Source organism: Rhinatrema bivittatum, chromosome 5 (genome assembly GCF_901001135.1).
Source record: "Rhinatrema bivittatum chromosome 5, aRhiBiv1.1, whole genome shotgun sequence".
NCBI lineage: Eukaryota > Metazoa > Chordata > Amphibia > Gymnophiona > Rhinatrematidae > Rhinatrema > Rhinatrema bivittatum.
In genome coordinates this window covers 37,080,909-37,100,149 of record NC_042619.1, presented here as the reverse complement: position 1 = coordinate 37,100,149, position 19,241 = coordinate 37,080,909, and the positions used below count along the sequence as shown (strand labels likewise).

General features: G+C 45.9%; 1 protein-coding gene across 1 annotated transcript in view; it reads right to left on the bottom strand.

Annotated features, from left to right (window-relative positions):
* PCF11 (PCF11 cleavage and polyadenylation factor subunit) overlaps positions 1 to 19,241 on the bottom strand; it is a 111,930-nt gene that overhangs the window by 11,380 nt on the left and 81,309 nt on the right. The window contains exons 12-13 of the mRNA XM_029602222.1: positions 3,353 to 3,536; positions 1,876 to 2,031 (exon numbers count right to left, since the gene is read on the bottom strand). Coding sequence (XP_029458082.1) covers positions 1,876 to 2,031; positions 3,353 to 3,536 — 340 coding nt within the window. The remainder of the gene's footprint in view (positions 1 to 1,875; positions 2,032 to 3,352; positions 3,537 to 19,241) is intronic.

Here is a 19,241-nt window from a genome sequence, read left to right as displayed (position 1 = left end):
AGTATAACTTTTCTTTGTTGTTTGCAAGTAAAAGATTTTCTTTGGCCAATTGTAGATAAAAGGGCACTATTTATTTTGAATTGCCTTGGGGACACCCACTCATTTTTAGATTCTTTCTAGCATACTTAGTGAAAGGTGACGAGTTATTCTGGTTCGTTTGTAGATTTGTTAATAAATTTGTAGTGGAACACAATAAAAACAGGTTCAAGACAGCAAAATATAGTCCTTTGTTTTAAACCATGTTTGTGTTGGCTACAGGATAATTCCCCCCAAATTGTTTGGAATTGGGTTTTCTATTCATGTCTGATTGCTGCCAAAGTGTAACTGTATTAATGTATCGCAGTGAGTGGGGATCTGCTCCAGGAATCACAGCTCAGTCTCAATTTCCACTTGCCATGGCAGTTTTAGAACTTGAAAAGACACAGGGAGCTGGAGAGTTAACTGAGTTGGAAGTTCCAAAAGACCCTTTTGTTTTCCCTCATACTTCCCATCACTTCCCATTGTCTTTCCAGCTCTATACTCAGTTTGTTTATATGCCACCGTACCTGGGAAACTGTAAATTACTGCTGTAAATTACCATCGTACCTGTAAATAGTTACCCCATTTCTGTATTAGTTGCAAGTTCTTGTATACATAGTTATTGTTCCCTGTAAAGGCATTGCCGGAAAGTTGAGTTACTTGTAAACAGATACGATGTGCAAACGGTTGTCGGTATATTAAAAGTTCTAAATAAATAAATAAGAGGAGGGGATATGTAAAGCTAAAAGTAATTCTCATACGTAAGTAGAAACAGAGGGGGAGAACTTGTTTAAATGCATTGATTTTCCCATTTGAAAGTTATAAACAGACTGATGGGGAATTAAAAGTTGTGGAGAAATGAGTGGATTTCTTTTTTATTTTTATTTCTTTTTTATTTATCTACATAAAATGAATTTCATTTAGTAGATTGTTTAAGAAAGTCTGGTTTGGTCAGTTTTCTCTTCATGGCTAGCATTGAATTTGGACAGAAGCTAATAAGGTATGGTTTCTTTAAATGATGGGTACATAAATACTTGCATTGAGTTAGCATTATCCTACATAAGTTCTAGAATGCTGTGGATGCTTCTTCTAATAGAACATGTGATCCATTAGTTTGGGTAATGGGGGTGATTATCCATGTGACTCCAGCAGGATATAGCCTGTTAATGCAATGGAGCTCCTTGTTTCAGGAGTCAAGACTCCATGCAATACGAGCAGGTACTAAATTAGAAACGGAAATATTAAATATAGAAAAATGTGCATAATATATCAGCTTCCTCTTTTCCTCCAGTCCTATCCGATCAGCATCAGAAGAAAAATGAAACTGACTTTTAAAGTTCAATTCAAGATGTGCCATGACTGTCAAAAATCACTTTATAATAATATACATTTACTGGCAAAATTCAGAATATCTTTTAAATAAAATATCTTTTAAATAAATAAATAAATAAATAAATAAATCAATCAATCAATCAATCAATCTAAATTTCCAAGAGACGCACCTCAACACGAAAAGGCCAGGAAGTCCAGTCAAGGTAGGCATAGTTAATTCCAAAAGTTTTGTCTAAGTCAGGGGTAGCCAACATCAGTCCTTGAGAGCCAAAAACTGGGCAGGCTGTCGGGATATCCACAGCCTGTCCTCTTCTGTTGTATGCATGAGATAGATTTGCATACAACAGAAGAGGTGCATGTAAATCTATTTCAAGCATATTCATTGTGGATATCCTGAAAACCAGACTTGTTTGTGGCTCTAGAGGCCCAGAGTTGGCCACCCTTGATCTAAGTGATGAATTAGCACCACAAGGCCGTTAAAACTAGAACACCCAAGTGACCCAAATTTTAATGCTCAAAACTTACTTCATCTGCACCAGCTGGGCCAGCAGGTACACTCTGGAACTCTTTCTCTTTAGCAGCTTCTTGAGTTTTCAGAATCACTTCTTCATGTACTTTTTCAAAGAATTGGCTTTTAGCACGCTCCTCTAGATCAGCTATTTCTTCAAACTCAATCCAATCCTGAAGAAAACATTAAAAATTGCTTACTAAACGAAAATACTTTCATCTTTCTAATGACATAGCTCGTAACTTGTAGAATGCCACGCCTTTATTGTAAATACCCAAGGGATCTATTTTCAGCCACTGTGTGACACAGCCAGTTAGCCGGAATATACCTGGCTATCTTAAAGATAGCCAGTTATGTCTAACTATCTAACTTTAAGACATTCCTACGGCCCGACCAGAGTTAGCCACATAAATTAAGTCGGTTAACTCCGCTTCTCCTTGGAATGCTTCTTGCCTGCCCACAGAATGCCCTTCTTACCTGGCTAGAATTTAGCTGGATAAGGGCAAACTATAGCCGGGTATGCCATTTAGACGGCTATTACGTTATCCATCTAAATGGCGATTGAATATGGACTTCCAAATGATCAGGGTCTTGAGTACACCCTCAAGTTAGGCTACCTTGAACAGCTTAGAAAAGATGCTCCATATTTACTCAATGCACTGAAGTGAGTTTTACAAAATTATTTAACATCAAGAACAAGCAAAATCATGATTCGTCTTTTTTGTTCCAACCTGGATTTAATCAAGGCAAAGTGAGTGTTTATGCTAATCTCAAATTCTAAGCTCATGAAACTTCACATTATTTTGAGAAAAAAATAAGACTTCCAAGAAACAAAGTAATACAATTGTGTGCAAAGGTTTAGGCAGGGAGACTGAAAAAAACAGGACTTGCAAGAATTTATATTTGAAAATATTGTTTGCAATTCAGCTCTGAAGTCTGCAAAACTTTAGTAGGGGTTTTAAGCGTTTGAGATGTACAGAGCTCACTGTATCCCAATTTAATATGAGCAAATATGAGGCTGCACTGACAGTTTGCTATTGAGGAGAACACCTAGATTATGGGTGACAATAGTAATGGAAATTGTGTATGGGCCAAAATTAAAGCAAGGTAGGTGATGTGGTAGCAGTTTCCATGAAATGTAAACTATTTGTGTTTTATTAATATTTGAAGTAAGCTTATTATGGAATAACCAGTGTTCTATGGCATTTAAATAGATATCTAAAAGCATTGAAATGTGTAAGTAAGGGAGTCCTTGATGAGAATGAAAAACTGAACATTGTCTGTGTATATTTGGTAATTGAAATTTAAACCAGGTAAAGTTTGCAAAGTGGTATGAGATGGATATTAAAAAAATATTACAGGTAAGGCAGGACCTTGAGGACATGAGATGAGGACTCTGGAGATGTTACATATAGTTTAGCTTTGCATGTCATTGATCTGGTTAATTCCTGCTGTTAACATTTGCTCAAACAGTTTTACAGATATGCAACTTACTGTCAAACCATAGTACCATCTTCTGTGTGTTATTTTTCTGCTAACATCCTTTTCAGTTCGGTTTTGCCGGTAATGCCAATCCAAATGGTCTGCATAAACATCTGTCTGTGATGCTGTAAACCTCATTCCACAAGAGTAACACTGAATGCCAGTATAGAGACGATTTATAACACTATCGTACCGCCTATTTGAGAAAAAAATGGAGATTACAGCACTCAACAGAAGCATAAGAAAACAGCTAGACAAGTACTTCAAAATATTTCTGATTCTCAGCAGGGATGTATGTGTGAACACACCAACAATTATGCCAATACACATGCATTAGTGCAGTCCCATATGTTCAAGTATGAAATATGCTAACTTTTGTTAGACCCACGGGGTGTTGGCTGTTATCAAACTTTTTTTTTTAATCAGATCTTTAATGGCAATTCTCATTTTCGCTATCTGCCACTACTGCTGCTCCTACCTTGCTGCTGCTTCCTGATTTACAGGTATCCCTATGTAAGCAGTATTAGAGTATCCACAGTACATGTCTTGGAGGCAGATGGAGAGGGAAGCGTGTTTGAACATTATTTACATCTTCTCCCATGTATATGATGAAACTATTAGAAGCCACATCCTCTGTTATGCCCAAATCCTTGTTAAATAATATTACTTCCATGCCTCAGGTACAAATGTATACGGTGATGCATCAAGTCACGGTAGGGCTATAATGTATGTTAAACAGTGTATATCATGCAATACAGCCCTATCGTGGAGATATCATGTGATATTCACAATAGTTTACATATTTTTGCCCATCCCTATGCTAATGAGATGATTTGCATAGAATCTACATGAATGAATTCTGCAAATCCATGAAAAGCAGCTCATGTATAGGTAATCTTATGTAAATAAATTAACATGGCCTACTTAGAAAGTTGTCAGCCACGTTAATTTAACTACACTTACTGAAAAACAGTCCTATACCAGAGCCTCGGGATTCTAACATGGGTCCCGACACTCCTGCGTTAGATTTAAAAGGCCAATAGAAAAAAAAATGGCAAAAATAGTAAGTGTACAGGAGTCAAACCTGACCCCCCTTTGCCCTGGAGCTGTCTCAAGTGGCAACCCCAACATCCAAAGGAAAAAAACAAAAACAGCTGTTCGTGTGATGAAGGACCCCTCAAACCGTCATCATCAAATAGACCTGTAGCCCCCACCCCTCTTCAAAAATGCGTGTCCCAACAGGTTCTCCCTTCCCCCACAATGAAAAATAAATCATCACTGGTCTACAGGAAATCTGTAATCCTCCCCCTCCTCCCCCCCCCAAAGTTGAAAAAAATCTGGTTGGAGTCTACTGGTGACCACCCCCATCCCCCCAAACTCCCCTCCTGCACCCCATTACCTCCAATATTAAAGTATCATCCAGTGGAAGGTCCCAGGGCACCCCCCTAGCCCTGGGTGGCCCTATTTTCCAAAATGGCATCGACCTGACCTTGCCCCAGTCACATGACTAGGGCAAGGCCCAGGCACTGGACCACAGCCACGTGGTCGAGGTCTGGTGCCCAGACCCTCACCCACAAAGTTGGATTACATCATGTATATAATTATATATACCAATCAGCTGTTGAACCATTTCCCAAATAGCAGGCAATCACTCTGCTAGCCAGAAGCTCAAAATTCCAGTTTTGATTCTCTTCAGGTTGCTGAAAGGAGCAATCAGATACACACAAACAGAAAGAGAGGCAGATACCACACCACATCCAGACAGGCACCTCACAGTAATAGCACACACATTTCTTCCACTGTTAGACACATTGTGAACACACACAAAATCATTCAGACATTCAGAATCTATACAGCAAACTTATAACGTAACAATAGTAACACCAAGAACTCAAACAAGAACTCTACCTGTAAAAAAAACAGCATTGTAAATATTACACTGGGTTCCAGAATACCAATACACCACCTACTGAGGAAATGAAACAAACCCTATTGCTATAGGTCCCTACACAGATACTACACGCTGCTAGCAGAATCTCTCACCTTGGTCACACGCACAGAGCAGAGGCATATCCTCACCAAATACAGAATAAAGAATCACAAATTAGAACCAGCAATATGCAGACAAAAACTGAAATGGAAACCCCAGAGACCAGACTCTATATGTAACAATGGAAAAACAGAACAACCATTCCTCATAAAACAAACAGTAAAATCAAGAAACAAAGCATCATTATAATAGTAAAACCATACTAATAGAAAGAATAAATATTTCAAAATTACTGACAACTAGAATAACTTCTATTAAAGTCATATACATTTTTTTTTTAATTTCCCATGCACCAATAAAGTATTTCATAACAGCACCCATATCAAATAACATTCAGTAATTAAAACTAATAAGGATAAAAAAAATACACCCCTGCTATCTACACATGGGAACTCGATTTCCAGACACCCTGAGATTGTGGAGGATATGGGGCTAGGACACACAAACTTTATCCTCTCTATCTCACACACTCTCATGTTCATTCTTTCTCCCACATATACTGTCAGATGCACATACACAGGTATGCTCTCATATACATGCACTCTTGCCTTTTCATCCCAGCTCACTGCTGCTGGCGGTCCCCGGAAGCTCATTCACACTCCCCCGTTTGCGCACCTCTGCCCTAAAGCACAGATGGACCACAGGAGCGTAACTGAATAGGCGCCACTAGTAGCTTATCTATCTCATGCCAACAATAGTCCCTCTCCAAGATCTCTTTCTAAGTCTAGTAAAAGGTCCCAAATCCGATAATAGTGGGCAGAGTTTCCATGAAGTACAAATGTGAAGTACAAATGGAACACCATAACTGCGATTTCTGCCATACAGTTGTTCCAGAAGATCAGTAATGGAGATGACTTCTAATGCGACATTATTGTCAAGTGCACCGCATGCAAGAGATGGCAAACCAATTCTTTAGTATGCCTCACTAGGTCCAAGTTATCCCATATTCCCAGAAGAATTAATTAAGGTGTCCAGGAGATATTGCACTGGATTATAATTTGATATTGGAAGTAATGGGGTGCGGGAGGGTGATCACCACTAAAGCCAACTAATATCCAGAAGGGGAGCAGAGAGAGTTAGGGGTTCCCTGTACACCAATAATGATTTATTTTTCAATGGGGGAAGGTGGGGAGAACCTGTCGGGACAGGCTGTTTATGAAAAAGGGGTAGGGGGATACTGGTCTATTTGACAGTTGGGGAGGCTGTCACACGAACAACTATTTTTTCTTTAAACTTTGGCTGTCAGGGCTGCCACTTGAGACAGCCCCAGCTTGAGGAGGGGGTTCAGATTTGATCCCCACAGTTTCTTACTATTTTTTCCACCTTTTTTTTTAGGTTGGCCCTTTAAGGCGATGGCAGCTCCATGAGTTTGTAGCCAACATTGCACCGTAACAGGTAAGGCTGCGAGGCAGTTTGTAGCCAACATTGCACCGTAACAGGTAACACTGCGAGGCAGTTTCTGCCTCGCAGTGTTTTGCCATGAGACAAAATGCGGCAATACAACAGTGATGTTTTTTGGGGGAGGGTCCCATTATCACTGCTACACCTCCCGTGATAGTGGGACCCCTCCTGTGAAAAAACATCAAAGCTTGATGCATCCAGGCCTTAAGACTTCAAGCCCTCTGGAAACAGGGAAATATCAATGGTACCTGAATATAATCTCCATCGAAGTGGCTGACCAGTCATAAAAGTGAGTTGCTTACCAAAAGCTGAGTTCTTCATAGACAGGAAGATAGTTTAGCCATGAAATGTAGGCGGTATCATTCAAAAGCACCGAAGAGACCCATCTCTCTAGCTCAGTAAACATAGTAACATACTAATGATGGCAGTTAAAGACCAAATAGTCCATCCAGTCGGCCCAGCAAGTGGCTTATGATAGTAACTGCCGCATCGTGCATGCTACCCCCATGCATTCTGTTAAAGTTTACTATTCAGCATGCACAGGAGTTCCCTCACATGCTCTGCTTCATGAACCCTCCAGCCAATTGTAGAGCTTAGATTCAGCTAGATAGCTGACTCTCCAGGGAGGAGAGCAGGTATTATGCATGGCTAATTCAATCCTGTTGTCTACAGAGAACCCATTTATGGTAAGCCAACTCACTTTCTCCATCAACAAGCAGGGCTGAATTAGCCATGATGCGTAAAGAGTCTCAAGCTGAGGGTTCCATAGCAAAGCATTTACTGAATAAGCAACCTGGCCCTCCTCACCCCCCAGTGGATAGTGGACTATTGGGTGAACAGGCTGCACAAAATTGCTTCTGTCACTTCTGAAGAAACTGTCTACACAGTAATGGGATGTGAAGGTGTGAAATGAAGACCAAGGTGCAGCTTGTAGATGTCTTCAATGGACATGGCTCTTAGGTGAGCCACTGAGGTAGCCATGGCTGTTACTTGATGAGCCCTGACAAAAGTCTGGAAACTGGAGACCAGCTAGAGCACAGCAATGCAGTCTGCTAGCCAGCTGGACAATGTGCACTTCGCAACAGCTATCCCTCAGTCTGTTAGGCTCATAGGAGACAAACAGTTGAAATGCACAATGATATGGTTGAGTTCTCTTTAGATAATAGGCCAAGGCCAAATAGAACTTTTGGAGCACAGGCAAATGGGTTCAAGAAGCCTGCCTAAACCAAAGATGAAACATGTTTCCATTTAAAACTGAATGCTCTTTTAGTACAGGGCTTCCTGGCTGAAATCACAATGTCCTCAACATCCTTAGACAGCAACAACGATGAGAGTATCGAGCATTCAACATCCATTCTGTCAAGTCGTGATAGGAGTGAGCGCTGCAGGAGTCTGTGAGCTCGCGCCCATGGCACTACTTCTAGTGTGGATGCCATCAGACCGAGGACTTGTAGGTATCCCATGCTGTGGAGTGAGGTTCGCTCAGCAGGCTTTGTAACCGGTTCCACAGTTTTGATCTCCTTGGGGGGAGTCAGGCTGACCTTGTCTTCTTTGGTGTCGAACCACACTCCTTGTTTGTGTTGACCACACATCCTAGGCTCTCCAGTAGAGTTTTGACTGTGTTGGTTGCTTGGCGGCTTTCCTCTGGTGATTTCGCCCTGATCAGCCAATCGTCTAGGTAAAGGTGTACAAGGATTCCTTTCTTCCTCAGTGTTGCCGTCGCCACCACCACTATGATCTTGGTGAACGTCAGGGGTGTTGTGGCTAACCTGAAGGGTAGTGCCCGGAACTGGTAGTGACGGTCCAGGATTTTGAAGCATATATAGCGCTGGTGTTCTTGATGAATTGGGATGTGTAGGTAGGCCTCCGAAAGATCCAGGGATGTGAGAAATTCTCCCAGTTGTATTGCCCTTATTATGGGGCGTAGGGTTTCCATGCAGAAGTGGGGAATCCTCAGGTGGCGGTTGACTGACTTGAGGTCCAGGATGGGCCTGAACGTCCCCTCTTTCTTGGGGACGATAAAATAAATAGAATAATGCCCAGTATTTATTTCTTGTGGAGGCACTGGGGTTATGGCCTCAAGGACCAGTAGTCTGGTCAGTGTAGCTTCCACTGCCACCCTCTTGGAGAGGTCGTGGCAGGGGACTCCACGAACTTGTCCGGAGGGGTTCGTAGAAAATCCAGGTAGTACCCCTCCCGAATGATGGCTAGGACCCACTTGTCCGAAGTTATCTCAACCCATCTGTGGTAGAATAGGGCTAGTCTGCCCCCTATGGCTTCTTCCCTTGGACAGGTCGGCTGAATCTCATTGTGGGGTACGGCTGGGGCCTGTACCCGAGCTGGTTCCCCTCTTGTTGTGCTTGTTCCGAAAGGACTGGTTCCTGCCCGTAGGGTGGGGCGCTTGATAGTTGGTTCTGTATGGATTGAAGTGCTGTGAACTTCTGCCCCTGGAGGACCGGAGGAAGGGTCGCTGGTTTCTCTTCATCCTGTCCTCCGGTAGGCGCAGCAATGGGGACTCGCCCCATTTGTTGGCCAGTTTCTCTAGCTCGCTGCTGAACAGGAGGGATCCTTTGAAGGGCATCCTTGTGAGGTGAGTTTTGGAAGATGCGTCGGACGACCAGCTTCGGAGCCAGAGTTGTCTCCTGGCAGCCACCGCAGATGACATTCCTCTGGCTGCTGTGCGCACCAGATTGGAGGCAGCGTCCGCAAGGAATGATACTGCTGGTTCCTTGACTTCTCCAGGGGTGTTGCTCCTGGTCTGAGATAAGCAGGCACGTGTCACTACAGTGCAGCAGGCCGCTATTTGTAGGGACATAGCGGCTACGTCAAAAGACTGTTTAAGGATGGATTCCAGACACCGGTCGTGTGCATCTTTGAGCGCTGCTCCTCCCTCCACTGGGATAGTAGTGCGCTTCGAGACCTCGCAGACCATGGCATCAACTCTTGGGCATGTGAGAAGGTCTTTGGCCGCCGGGTCCAGAGGGTACATGGCTGCCATAGCTCGTCCCCCTTTGAATTTGGACTCTGGAGCACTCCATTCCAGGTCAATTAGCTGCTGGACAGCTTGTAACAGAGGGAAATGGCGGGAGGTCTGGCGGAGGCCCTCCAGCAGATTTGGCTTAGGCTCCCCCGAAGCACCTGGGCCCGGGGTAGCGAGCTCCTTCAGGCTGTGGGTGACCAGGTCACGGAGCTCGTCCTTGGTGAAGAAGCGTCTCATGGTTCGGTAAGGCTCTGTCCCCAGGGGGAGTTCCCCCTCTTCTAGGGGCTCTGCTTCCTCTTCAGAGTTGTCCGTGTCCCCATAGGTGGGGCTTCTGGGCCGTGACAGAGAGGAGCAGTCGACAGAGAGGAGCAGTCGGGAGGAGGTGTGGCGCTTTATGTCCGGGATGGCATAGAGTCCAACAGGATAAACATCCTGCATGAGACTAAATACAAAATTGAATCTTTATGGGTAGAAATCCCTTGTGTATCAGGGAAGACTACAGTGATAGGGGTATACTACCGTCCACCTGGTCAAGATGGTGAGATGGACAGTGAAATGCTAAGAGAAATTAGGGAAGCTAACCAAATTGGTAGTGCAGTAATAATGGGAGACTTCAATTACCCCAATATAGACTGGGTAAATGTATCATCGGGTCACGCTAGAGAGATAACGTTCCTGGATGGAATAAATGATAGCTTTATGGAGCAATTGGTTCAGGAACCGACGAGAGAGGGAGCAATTTTAGATCTAATTCTCAGTGGAGCACAGGACTTGGTGAGAGAGGTAACGGTGGTGGGGCCACTTGGCAATAGTGATCATAATATGATCAAATTTGATTTAATGACTGGAAAAGGAACAGTGTGCAAATCCAAGGCTCTCGTGCTAAACTTTCAAAAGGGAAACTTTGATAAAATGAGAAAAATTGTTAGAAAAAAACTGAAAGGAGCAGCTACAAAAGTAAAAAATGTCCAAGAGGCGTGGTCATTGTTAAAAAATACCATTCTAGAAGCACAGTCCAGATGTATTCCACACATTAAGAAAGGTGGAAAGAAGGCAAAACGATTACCGGCATGGTTAAAAGGGGAGGTGAAAGAAGCTATTTTAGCCAAAAGATCTTCATTCAAAAATTGGAAGAAGGATCCAACAGAAGAAAATAGGATAAAGCATAAACATTGACAAGTTAAATGTAAGACATTGATAAGACAGGCTAAGAGAGAATTTGAAAAGAAGTTGGCTGTAGAGGGAAAAACTCACAGTAAAAACTTTTTTAAATATATCCGAAGCAGAAAGCCTGTGAGGGAGTCAGTTGGACCGTTAGATGATCGAGGGGTTAAAGGGGCACTTAGAGAAGATAAGGCCACTGCGGAAAGATTAAATGATTTCTTTGCTTCGGTGTTTACTGAAGAGGATGTTGGGGAGGTACTCGTAATGGAGAAGGTTTTAATGGGTAATGATTCAGATGGACTGAATCAAATCACGGTGAACCTAGAAGATGTGGTAGGCCTGATTGACAAACTGAAGAGTAGTAAATCACCTGGACCGGATGGTATACACCCCAGAGTTCTGAAGGAACTAAAAAATGAAATTTCAGACCTATTAGTAAAAATTTGTAACTTATCATTAAAATCATCCATTGTACCTGAAGACTGGAGGATAGCAAATGTAACCCCAATATTTAAAAAGGGCTCCAGGGGCGATCCGGGAAACTACAGACCGGTTAGCCTGACTTCAGTGCCAGGAAAAATAGTGGAAAGTGTTCTAAACATCAAAATCACAGAACATATAGAAAGACATGGTTTAATGGAACAAAGTCAGCATGGCTTTACCCAGGGCAAGTCTTGCCTCACAAATCTGCTTCACTTTTTTGAAGGAGTTAATAAACATGTGGATAAAGGTGAACCGGTAGATATAGTATACTTGGATTTTCAGAAGGCGTTTGACAAAGTTCCTCATGAGAGGCTTCTAGGAAAAGTAAAAAGTCATGGGATAGGTGGCGATGTCCTTTCGTGGATTGCAAACTGGCTAAAAGACAGGAAACAGAGAGTAGGATTAAATGGGCAATTTTCTCAGTGGAAGGGAGTGGACAGTGGAGTGCCTCAGGGATCTGTATTGGGACCCTTACTGTTCAATATATTTATAAATGATCTGGAAAGAAATACGAGTGAGATAATCAAATTTGCAGATGACACAAAATTGTGCAGAGTAGTTAAATCACAAGCAGATTGTGATAAATTGCAGGAAGACCTTGTGAGACTGGAAAATTGGGCATCCAAATGGCAGATGAAATTTAATGTGGATAAGTGCAAGGTGATGCATATAGGGAAAAATAACCTATGCTATAATTACACGATGTTGGGTTCCATATTAGGTGCTACAACCCAAGAAAGAGATCTAGGTGTCATAGTGGATAACACATTGAAATCGTCGGTTCAGTGTGCTGCGGCAGTCAAAAAAGCAAACAGAATGTTGGGAATTATTAGAAAAGGAATGATGAATAAAACGGAAAATGTCATAATGCCTCTGTATCGCTCCATGGTGAGACCGCACCTTGAATACTGTGTACAATTCTGGTCGCCGCATCTCAAAAAAGATATAATTGCGATGGAGAAGGTACAGAGAAGGGCTACCAAAATGATAAGGGGAATGGAACAACTCCCCTATGAGGAAAGACTAAAGAGGTTAGGACTTTTCAGCTTGGAGAAGAGACGACTGAGGGGGGATATGATAGAGGTGTTTAAAATCATGAGAGGTCTAGAACGGGTAGATGTGAATCGGTTATTTACTCTTTCGGATAGTAGAAGGACTAGGGGACACTCCATGAAGTTAGCATGGGGCACATTTAAAACTAATCGGAGAAAGTTCTTTTTTACTCAACGCACAATTAAACTCTGGAATTTGTTGCCAGAGAATGTGGTTCGTGCAGTTAGTATAGCTGTGTTTAAAAAAGGATTGGATAAGTTCTTGGAGGAGAAGTCCATTACCTGCTATTAAGTTCACTTAGAGAATAGCCACTGCCAATCCAGGCCATAAGAACCTGGGTACTTGCCAGGTTCTTATGGCCTGATTGGCCACTGTTGGAAACAGGATGCTGGGCTTGATGGACCCTTGGTCTGACCCAGTATGGCATTTTCTTATGTTCTTATGTCTAGGCATCGAGGGGCCTGGAGCATAAAGGTCTTCTGGCAGAAGATATGGCTAATCAGCCAGAGGTTCCGTTTGCATGTGAACAAAGGTGTGTAGCCCTTTGAAGAACTCCACCCATGAGATAGACGCTGGATCCAAGCTAAAGGGCGTTGGGTCCCTGGGGGTCCCCGTCTGCAGGGGTGTCCCGCTGGGATTTGTTAGGTCCAGGGTACCCACTGAGGAGCTATTACTCGGCCCTGGGTGGGACTGGCCCTGGGCTGGATCTCCCAGGACCTGAGCGCACAGGGTGTTGGCCTCCTCGCTTTGTGCGGCTCTGATATGGCATGCTGAGCAGAGGCCCTGAGCCTTTATCTCCGTTTCTGGTGGTGCCATGGTTGTCGGCGCGTAAACCCTTATGCACTCCGGCGCGTCTAAAATGTGCGTGCGGGTTGTGCGCGCAGTTGTGCGCCAGAGTCATTATTATGCGCTCAGCCTGGTAGGCGTACGACACGCGTATAACTTGTGCGTGTAACTTATGCGCACAAGGATTATGTGCCTGTAACTTTATGCGCACATGTAATTTGTGTGCCTAAGTAGTCTTGTGCGCCCGGATTGAGACGACGAACGGAGCGGCGAATAGGGCCAAGATGGCGACGGCGACCACGCGGGCAATATGGCGACCACCTCTGAGGATCTCCATGTGGGTAGACCCTTGGAACTAACTGGGGCCTGGCCCTGCTAGGGCGGATCAACCCGGCAGCACTGGTCCCGGCCAGCGACCTGTGCGACTCCTCGAACCTCGGAGACCGGAGGGAGATGATGAAAATCCAGATAATATCCCTCTCGGATGACGGCGAGGACCCACTGGTCCGACGTAATCTCGACCCATCTGGGGTAGAAGAGGGTTAACCTGCCCCCTATGGCTCCGTCCCCCAGATGGATCGGCGGACTCTCATTGTGAGGCGCGGCCGGGACCGGAGCCCGGGCCTGCTCCCCTCTTGCGCTGCTTGGTCCAAAAGGACTGGTTCCTGGTCTGAGGACGAGGTGCCTGGTAGCGACTCCTGTAGGGAATGAAGCGCTGAGAGCTTTTACCCCTGGAGGTCCTTGGAAAGGCGCGCCGATTCCTTCTGACCCGATCTTCCGGCAGTCGAGGTACTGGAGAAGCGCCCCATGTGCTGGCCAGTTTATCAAGGTCACTGCCAAACAAGAAAGAGCCCTTAAAGGGCAATCTGGTGAGGCGTGTCTTTGAAGGCGCATCGGCTGACCATTTCCAGATCCAGAGCTGCCTCCTGGCAGCTACGGAGGAGGAGATCCCCTTGGCTGTTGTTCGGACTAGGTCTGATGCAGCATCCGTGAGGAACGAGAGAGCGGACTCCATGTCTGCTGCTGGAGCGTTGTTCCTGACCTGTGACAAACAGGCACACGTCACCACTGTGCAGCAGGTCGCGATCCGCAAAGACAAAGCTGCCACCTCAAAAGTCTGTTTCAGAATGGTGTCCAGTCGGTCATGAGGCTCCTTGAGGGCCACCCCCCCTTCCACTGGAATGGTAGTGCGCTTGACCACAGCGCTAATCAAGGCATCCACCTGAGGGCACGCCAGCAGCTCCTGGATAGCCGGCGCCAGTGGGTACATGCCCGTCAGGGCCCGACCCCCTTTGAATGCGGCCGCCGGCGCAGCCCATTCTAAATCTATCAATTGCTGTGCTGCTTGCAAGAATGGAAAATGGCGGGCTGTAGAACGAAGACCTTCCAGCAGGGGGTTCTGCGCAGAGGGCACCGTAGCGCTGGGCCCTGTTAATATCCAACTCCGCCAGGCACTGAGACACCAGGTCTGAGAGATCCTCCTTAGGGAAGAACCGCCTCATGGTTCTATATGGCTCAATCCCTGGGGGAAGGTCCCCCTCGTCCGGGAGTTCAGACTCATCTGGTGAAACCTCCTGGTCTGACAGATCTGGACTGTCCAGCGGCGGGAGGTCCCGCTCGCGATAAAGGCGTGAAGGTCCAGGAACAGGATCCGCTGGAGCTGCCACTGCAGCGGCAGCCGCAGGCACCACAGGGACCGCAGAAACAGCAGGAACAACAGGAACAACTGGAACCGCAGGGCCTGGGCGGGACGCCGTTTGCATCTGTACAAAGGCATGAATCCCTTTAAAGAGATTTACCCAGGAAATTGAAGCAGCCTCTAATCGCCGGGGTACAAGATCCCCCGGGATTCCCGATTGATCGAGACTGACCGCTAAATCCGGGGTAGCCCCTGGGGAGCTGTCAGCAAAACGTGGCTGAGACTGGTCCTGGCCCGAGGGTCCCACGGCCTCCTCACACTGGGCACATAGGGAGTCTGGCTCTTCACTGTGCGTGGCTCGAAGCTGGCATGCAGAGCAGAGGCCGAGGGCTTTAATGCCTGAGGCCGGAGACGCCCCCGCTGAAGATGCTGAGGCGTTCTGTTCCATTGAATAATATGCGGCAGCGATATGCGCTTAATACCACAGGCGCACAATAATAATATGCGGCAGCAATATGCGCTTACTACAACAGGCGCACAATAATAATATGCGGCAGCAATATGCGCTCAATGATATGCCATATGCGCTTAGCAGTATGCGGTCAGGAATACACGCTCAATGGTATTCAATATGCTCTCAGCAATAAGCGGTTAGCAATACACGCTCAATATTTTTCAGTATGCTCTCAGCAATAAGCGGTTAGCAATACACGCTCAATATTTTTCAGTATGCTCTCAGCAATAAGGGGCTAGCAATATACGCTCAATGTCATTCAAATGCTCTCAGCAATAAGCAGTTAGCAATATACGCTCAATATTTTTCAGTATGCTCTCAGCAATAAGCGGCTAGCAATACACGCTCAATGTCATTGAAATGCTCTCAGCAATAAGCGGTTAGCAATACACGCTCAATGGTATTCAACAGGCGCTTAATAATAATAATAAGCGGGTAGCAATATACGCACAATGAGGAATAGAATATGCGCTTAGTATCTGCGCCTATCTCAGGTGCTCAATACCTGAACAAGGCCACAAAATGGCGCCCTCCACTGCGTGCCACGCCGCCGATCCTCGAGTCCTCGGAGACCAGAAGTAAAAGCCGTACACCTTACCTGATCCTCGGCGCTTCCCGGCTGGAACCCGGGCGGTCTCCGGCTGCGGGGGGAAGAGGGCAAGTACCTTCACCGCCGCGTTTGAGGATATGCACCCGCTGCCTCGTCCACGCCGGGACCGAGGCGCCTCATAAGCCTCACCCGAACCTCGCCCGGGGGCTGTGTCCCTGCCGCGATTCGGCCACCGGACCGAGGACTTAAACCTCCGGGGGATCACGGAAATCACCCCGGGGAACTCTACTGGGGGAGGGACCTTAGGGTATCACCGCAGGAGTGCGTGGCTCGATGCTGTAGAAGTTTCAGTAAGTAGAAAAGAAAAAGTAGATTTGGAAAACACGCTCAGCAAGCGTGCAGGCTCTCCAAACTGCTTTGGAGACGGAAATTACTAAGTTGCTACGCTTCCTGTGGGGGTATATATACACCCGTGCTGACGTCAGATCCGTCTCCAACTGCTAGCACGAGCATACTATACCCATTTGTTCTGAGTCCATCTGGCTACACGCCAGGAAATTCCTTTTTTTTTTAAACTCTGAGAACAAATAAAGTTACACAGAAACCAATACTCCTTTGGTGCAGAGGTTTCAGTTCCAGGAGTGCAGGCTGCAATGCAGATCAGAAAAAAAGCCAGATCATTGGCTATATCAGTCTCCTTTCACCAAACTTTAGCGACCCAGCCCAGGACAAACTATATAAAAGGGATACTTCCCTGCTCCACTGGGCTTGAAGTGCAGCACAGCCAAGAGGTTCCACCGCTGTCTCGTGGAGGATGAGAGATCTGGACCACCAGATGTCCACCCAACAGACCTCCGGACCGAGCTATAAGAAGGGTCATCAACCCCACTTACTTGTCCACCTCAAACCAGGGGGTGATAGCCCCACCAGGATCTCACAATCCCCTGGGAGGATCCAGAAATTTTGTCTTTTAATCTTTTTTTTTCTCTCTTTCCAAGCTTGGAGTCAAGGGAGCAGCTTCAGAGGTATGTAGCCAGAAGCCCCTGGCCTTCAACCACCGAACCGCAGCGGGCGAGACCCAAGTCAGGGGTGTCCAACCCCCCTGCTTCCAATGAGGGATGGCCCACGAAGGTGCCTAAAACCAACCCACTTTTCTGGACTGATCTGGGTATATTCAGGAACTTTTTTTTTTCTCTCTCTCCAGACTGCAGGTTTTACACCATCTACTCATCTGCTGGAGATAAGAGAAATACTGAGGGACTGCAGGTGGCACACTGGGTTATGTACAGTGTCAGTGAAACCTTCTCAGTCTCCATCTGCTGGCAGTGAGGCAAAACCCAGGAGTCTACACTGATCCGGGTATGTACAGGGAAAGGGGAGATACGGTAGAGACATTTAAATGTCTCAAAGGTTTCCATGTATAGGAGGTGAGCCTTTTTCAATGGAAAGGAGGCTCTAGATGAGATGAGGGTGAAAAGGGGGTTAGATTCAGGAGTAATCTTAGGAAATAGCAAATGTTGCTTACCTGATGTAACAGGTGTTCTCACAGGACAGCAGGATGTTAGTCCTCACAAATGGGTGACATCGAGGATGGAGCCCAACCACGGAAAACTTCTGTCAAAGTTTCAGGAACTTTGACTGGCCCCTACTGGGCATGCCCGGCACGGCACTAACCCTGCAGCCAGCAGGGGTCTCCCTTCAGTCTTGTTTTCAAAGCTACAGGCAGTGCCGAAAAATAAAATAAACGAACCCAACACCGCGGGGTGGCGGGCGGGTTTCGTGAGGACTAACATCCTGCTGTCCTGTGAGAACACCTGTTACATCAGGTAAGCAACATTTGCTTTCTCACAGGACAAGCAGGATGGTTGTCCTCACAAATGGGTGAGTACCGAGCTGAGGATGTCCTGACTTGCACCAAATGTACCCAATGGTGTGCAACAGGCACAACAACTGGGGTGGAATTTGGTGAAGGGCATCCGCACCCAACCGGGAGGTGGAAGGGTGTTGGTACATCAAGTTGGAAAAAGGTTACGCAAGACAGATTGGCCGAAGATGGAATCTTGTCTTCCAGCTTTATCCAAACAATAGTGGGCTGCAAAGGTATGGAGGGAACTCCAGGTTGCAGCTTTGCAGATGTCAGGAAGCGGCACCGATCGAAGGTGTGCTACTGAAGTCGCCATGGCCCTCACAGAGTGTGCTTTAACACGGTCTTGGAAAGGAATGCCAGCTTGCTCGTAGCAAAAGGAAATGCAGTCCGCCAACCAGGAGGAAAGAGCCTGTTTACCCACAGGATGTCCTAACTTGTTAGGATGGAAAGAGACGAATAATTGAGTGCTCTTTCTGTGAGAAACTGTACGGTCTAGATAAAAGGCCAGAGCTCGTTTACAGTCTAGGGTATGCAGAGTCTGTTCCCCTGAGTTGGAGTGGGGCCTGGGAAAGAAGATAGGTAGTATGATGGATTGATTGATATGAAAGTCCGAAACTACCTTAGGTAAAAATTTAGGGTGAGTGCGGAGCACCGCCCGGTCCTGCAGGAGTTTAGTGTACGGCGGATAGGTAACTAGGGCCTGTAATTCACTAACCCTGCGAGCTGAAGTGATAGCCAAAAGAAATAACACTTTCCATGTGAGATATTTTAGGTCACAGGAGTGTAGAGGTTCGAAAGGTGGTTTCATAAGGCGACCAAGAACCAGATTAAGGTCCCAAGATGGGGCCGGAGGACGTAAAGGTGGCTTCAAATGGAGCAAGCCTTTAAGAAAGCGTGTTACCAGGGGTTGTACTGAGATAGGGACACCCCCGATACCTTTATGGAAGGCGGCTACCGCACTGACATGCATTCTAATGGAAGAGGTCTTTAAACCTGATTCTGATAGATGCCACAAATAGTCCAAGAATTTAGAGATTGGACAGGAAAGGGGATCAAGGGACTGAGAAGTGCACCATGATGTGTACCGTTTCCATTTGTATGAGTAAGATTTTCTTGTGGAAGGCTTTCGTGAAGCGATCAGGACACGAGAAACCGAATTCGAAAGGTTAAATGGCTGAAGGACTAACCTTTCAACATCCATGCAGTCAGTGACAAGGCTTGGAGGTTGGGATGGAGGAGGCATCCGTCGTTTTGAGTGAGCAGATGCGGGTCTGTTCCCAGAGGAATGTGTCTGCGGATGGAGAGATCCTGTAGAATGGGAAACCACACTTGGCGTGGCCAGTGTGGCGCTATTAGGATCATAGTTCCCCTGTCCTGACGCAGCTTCACGAGAGTCTTCGACAGAAGAGGAAGT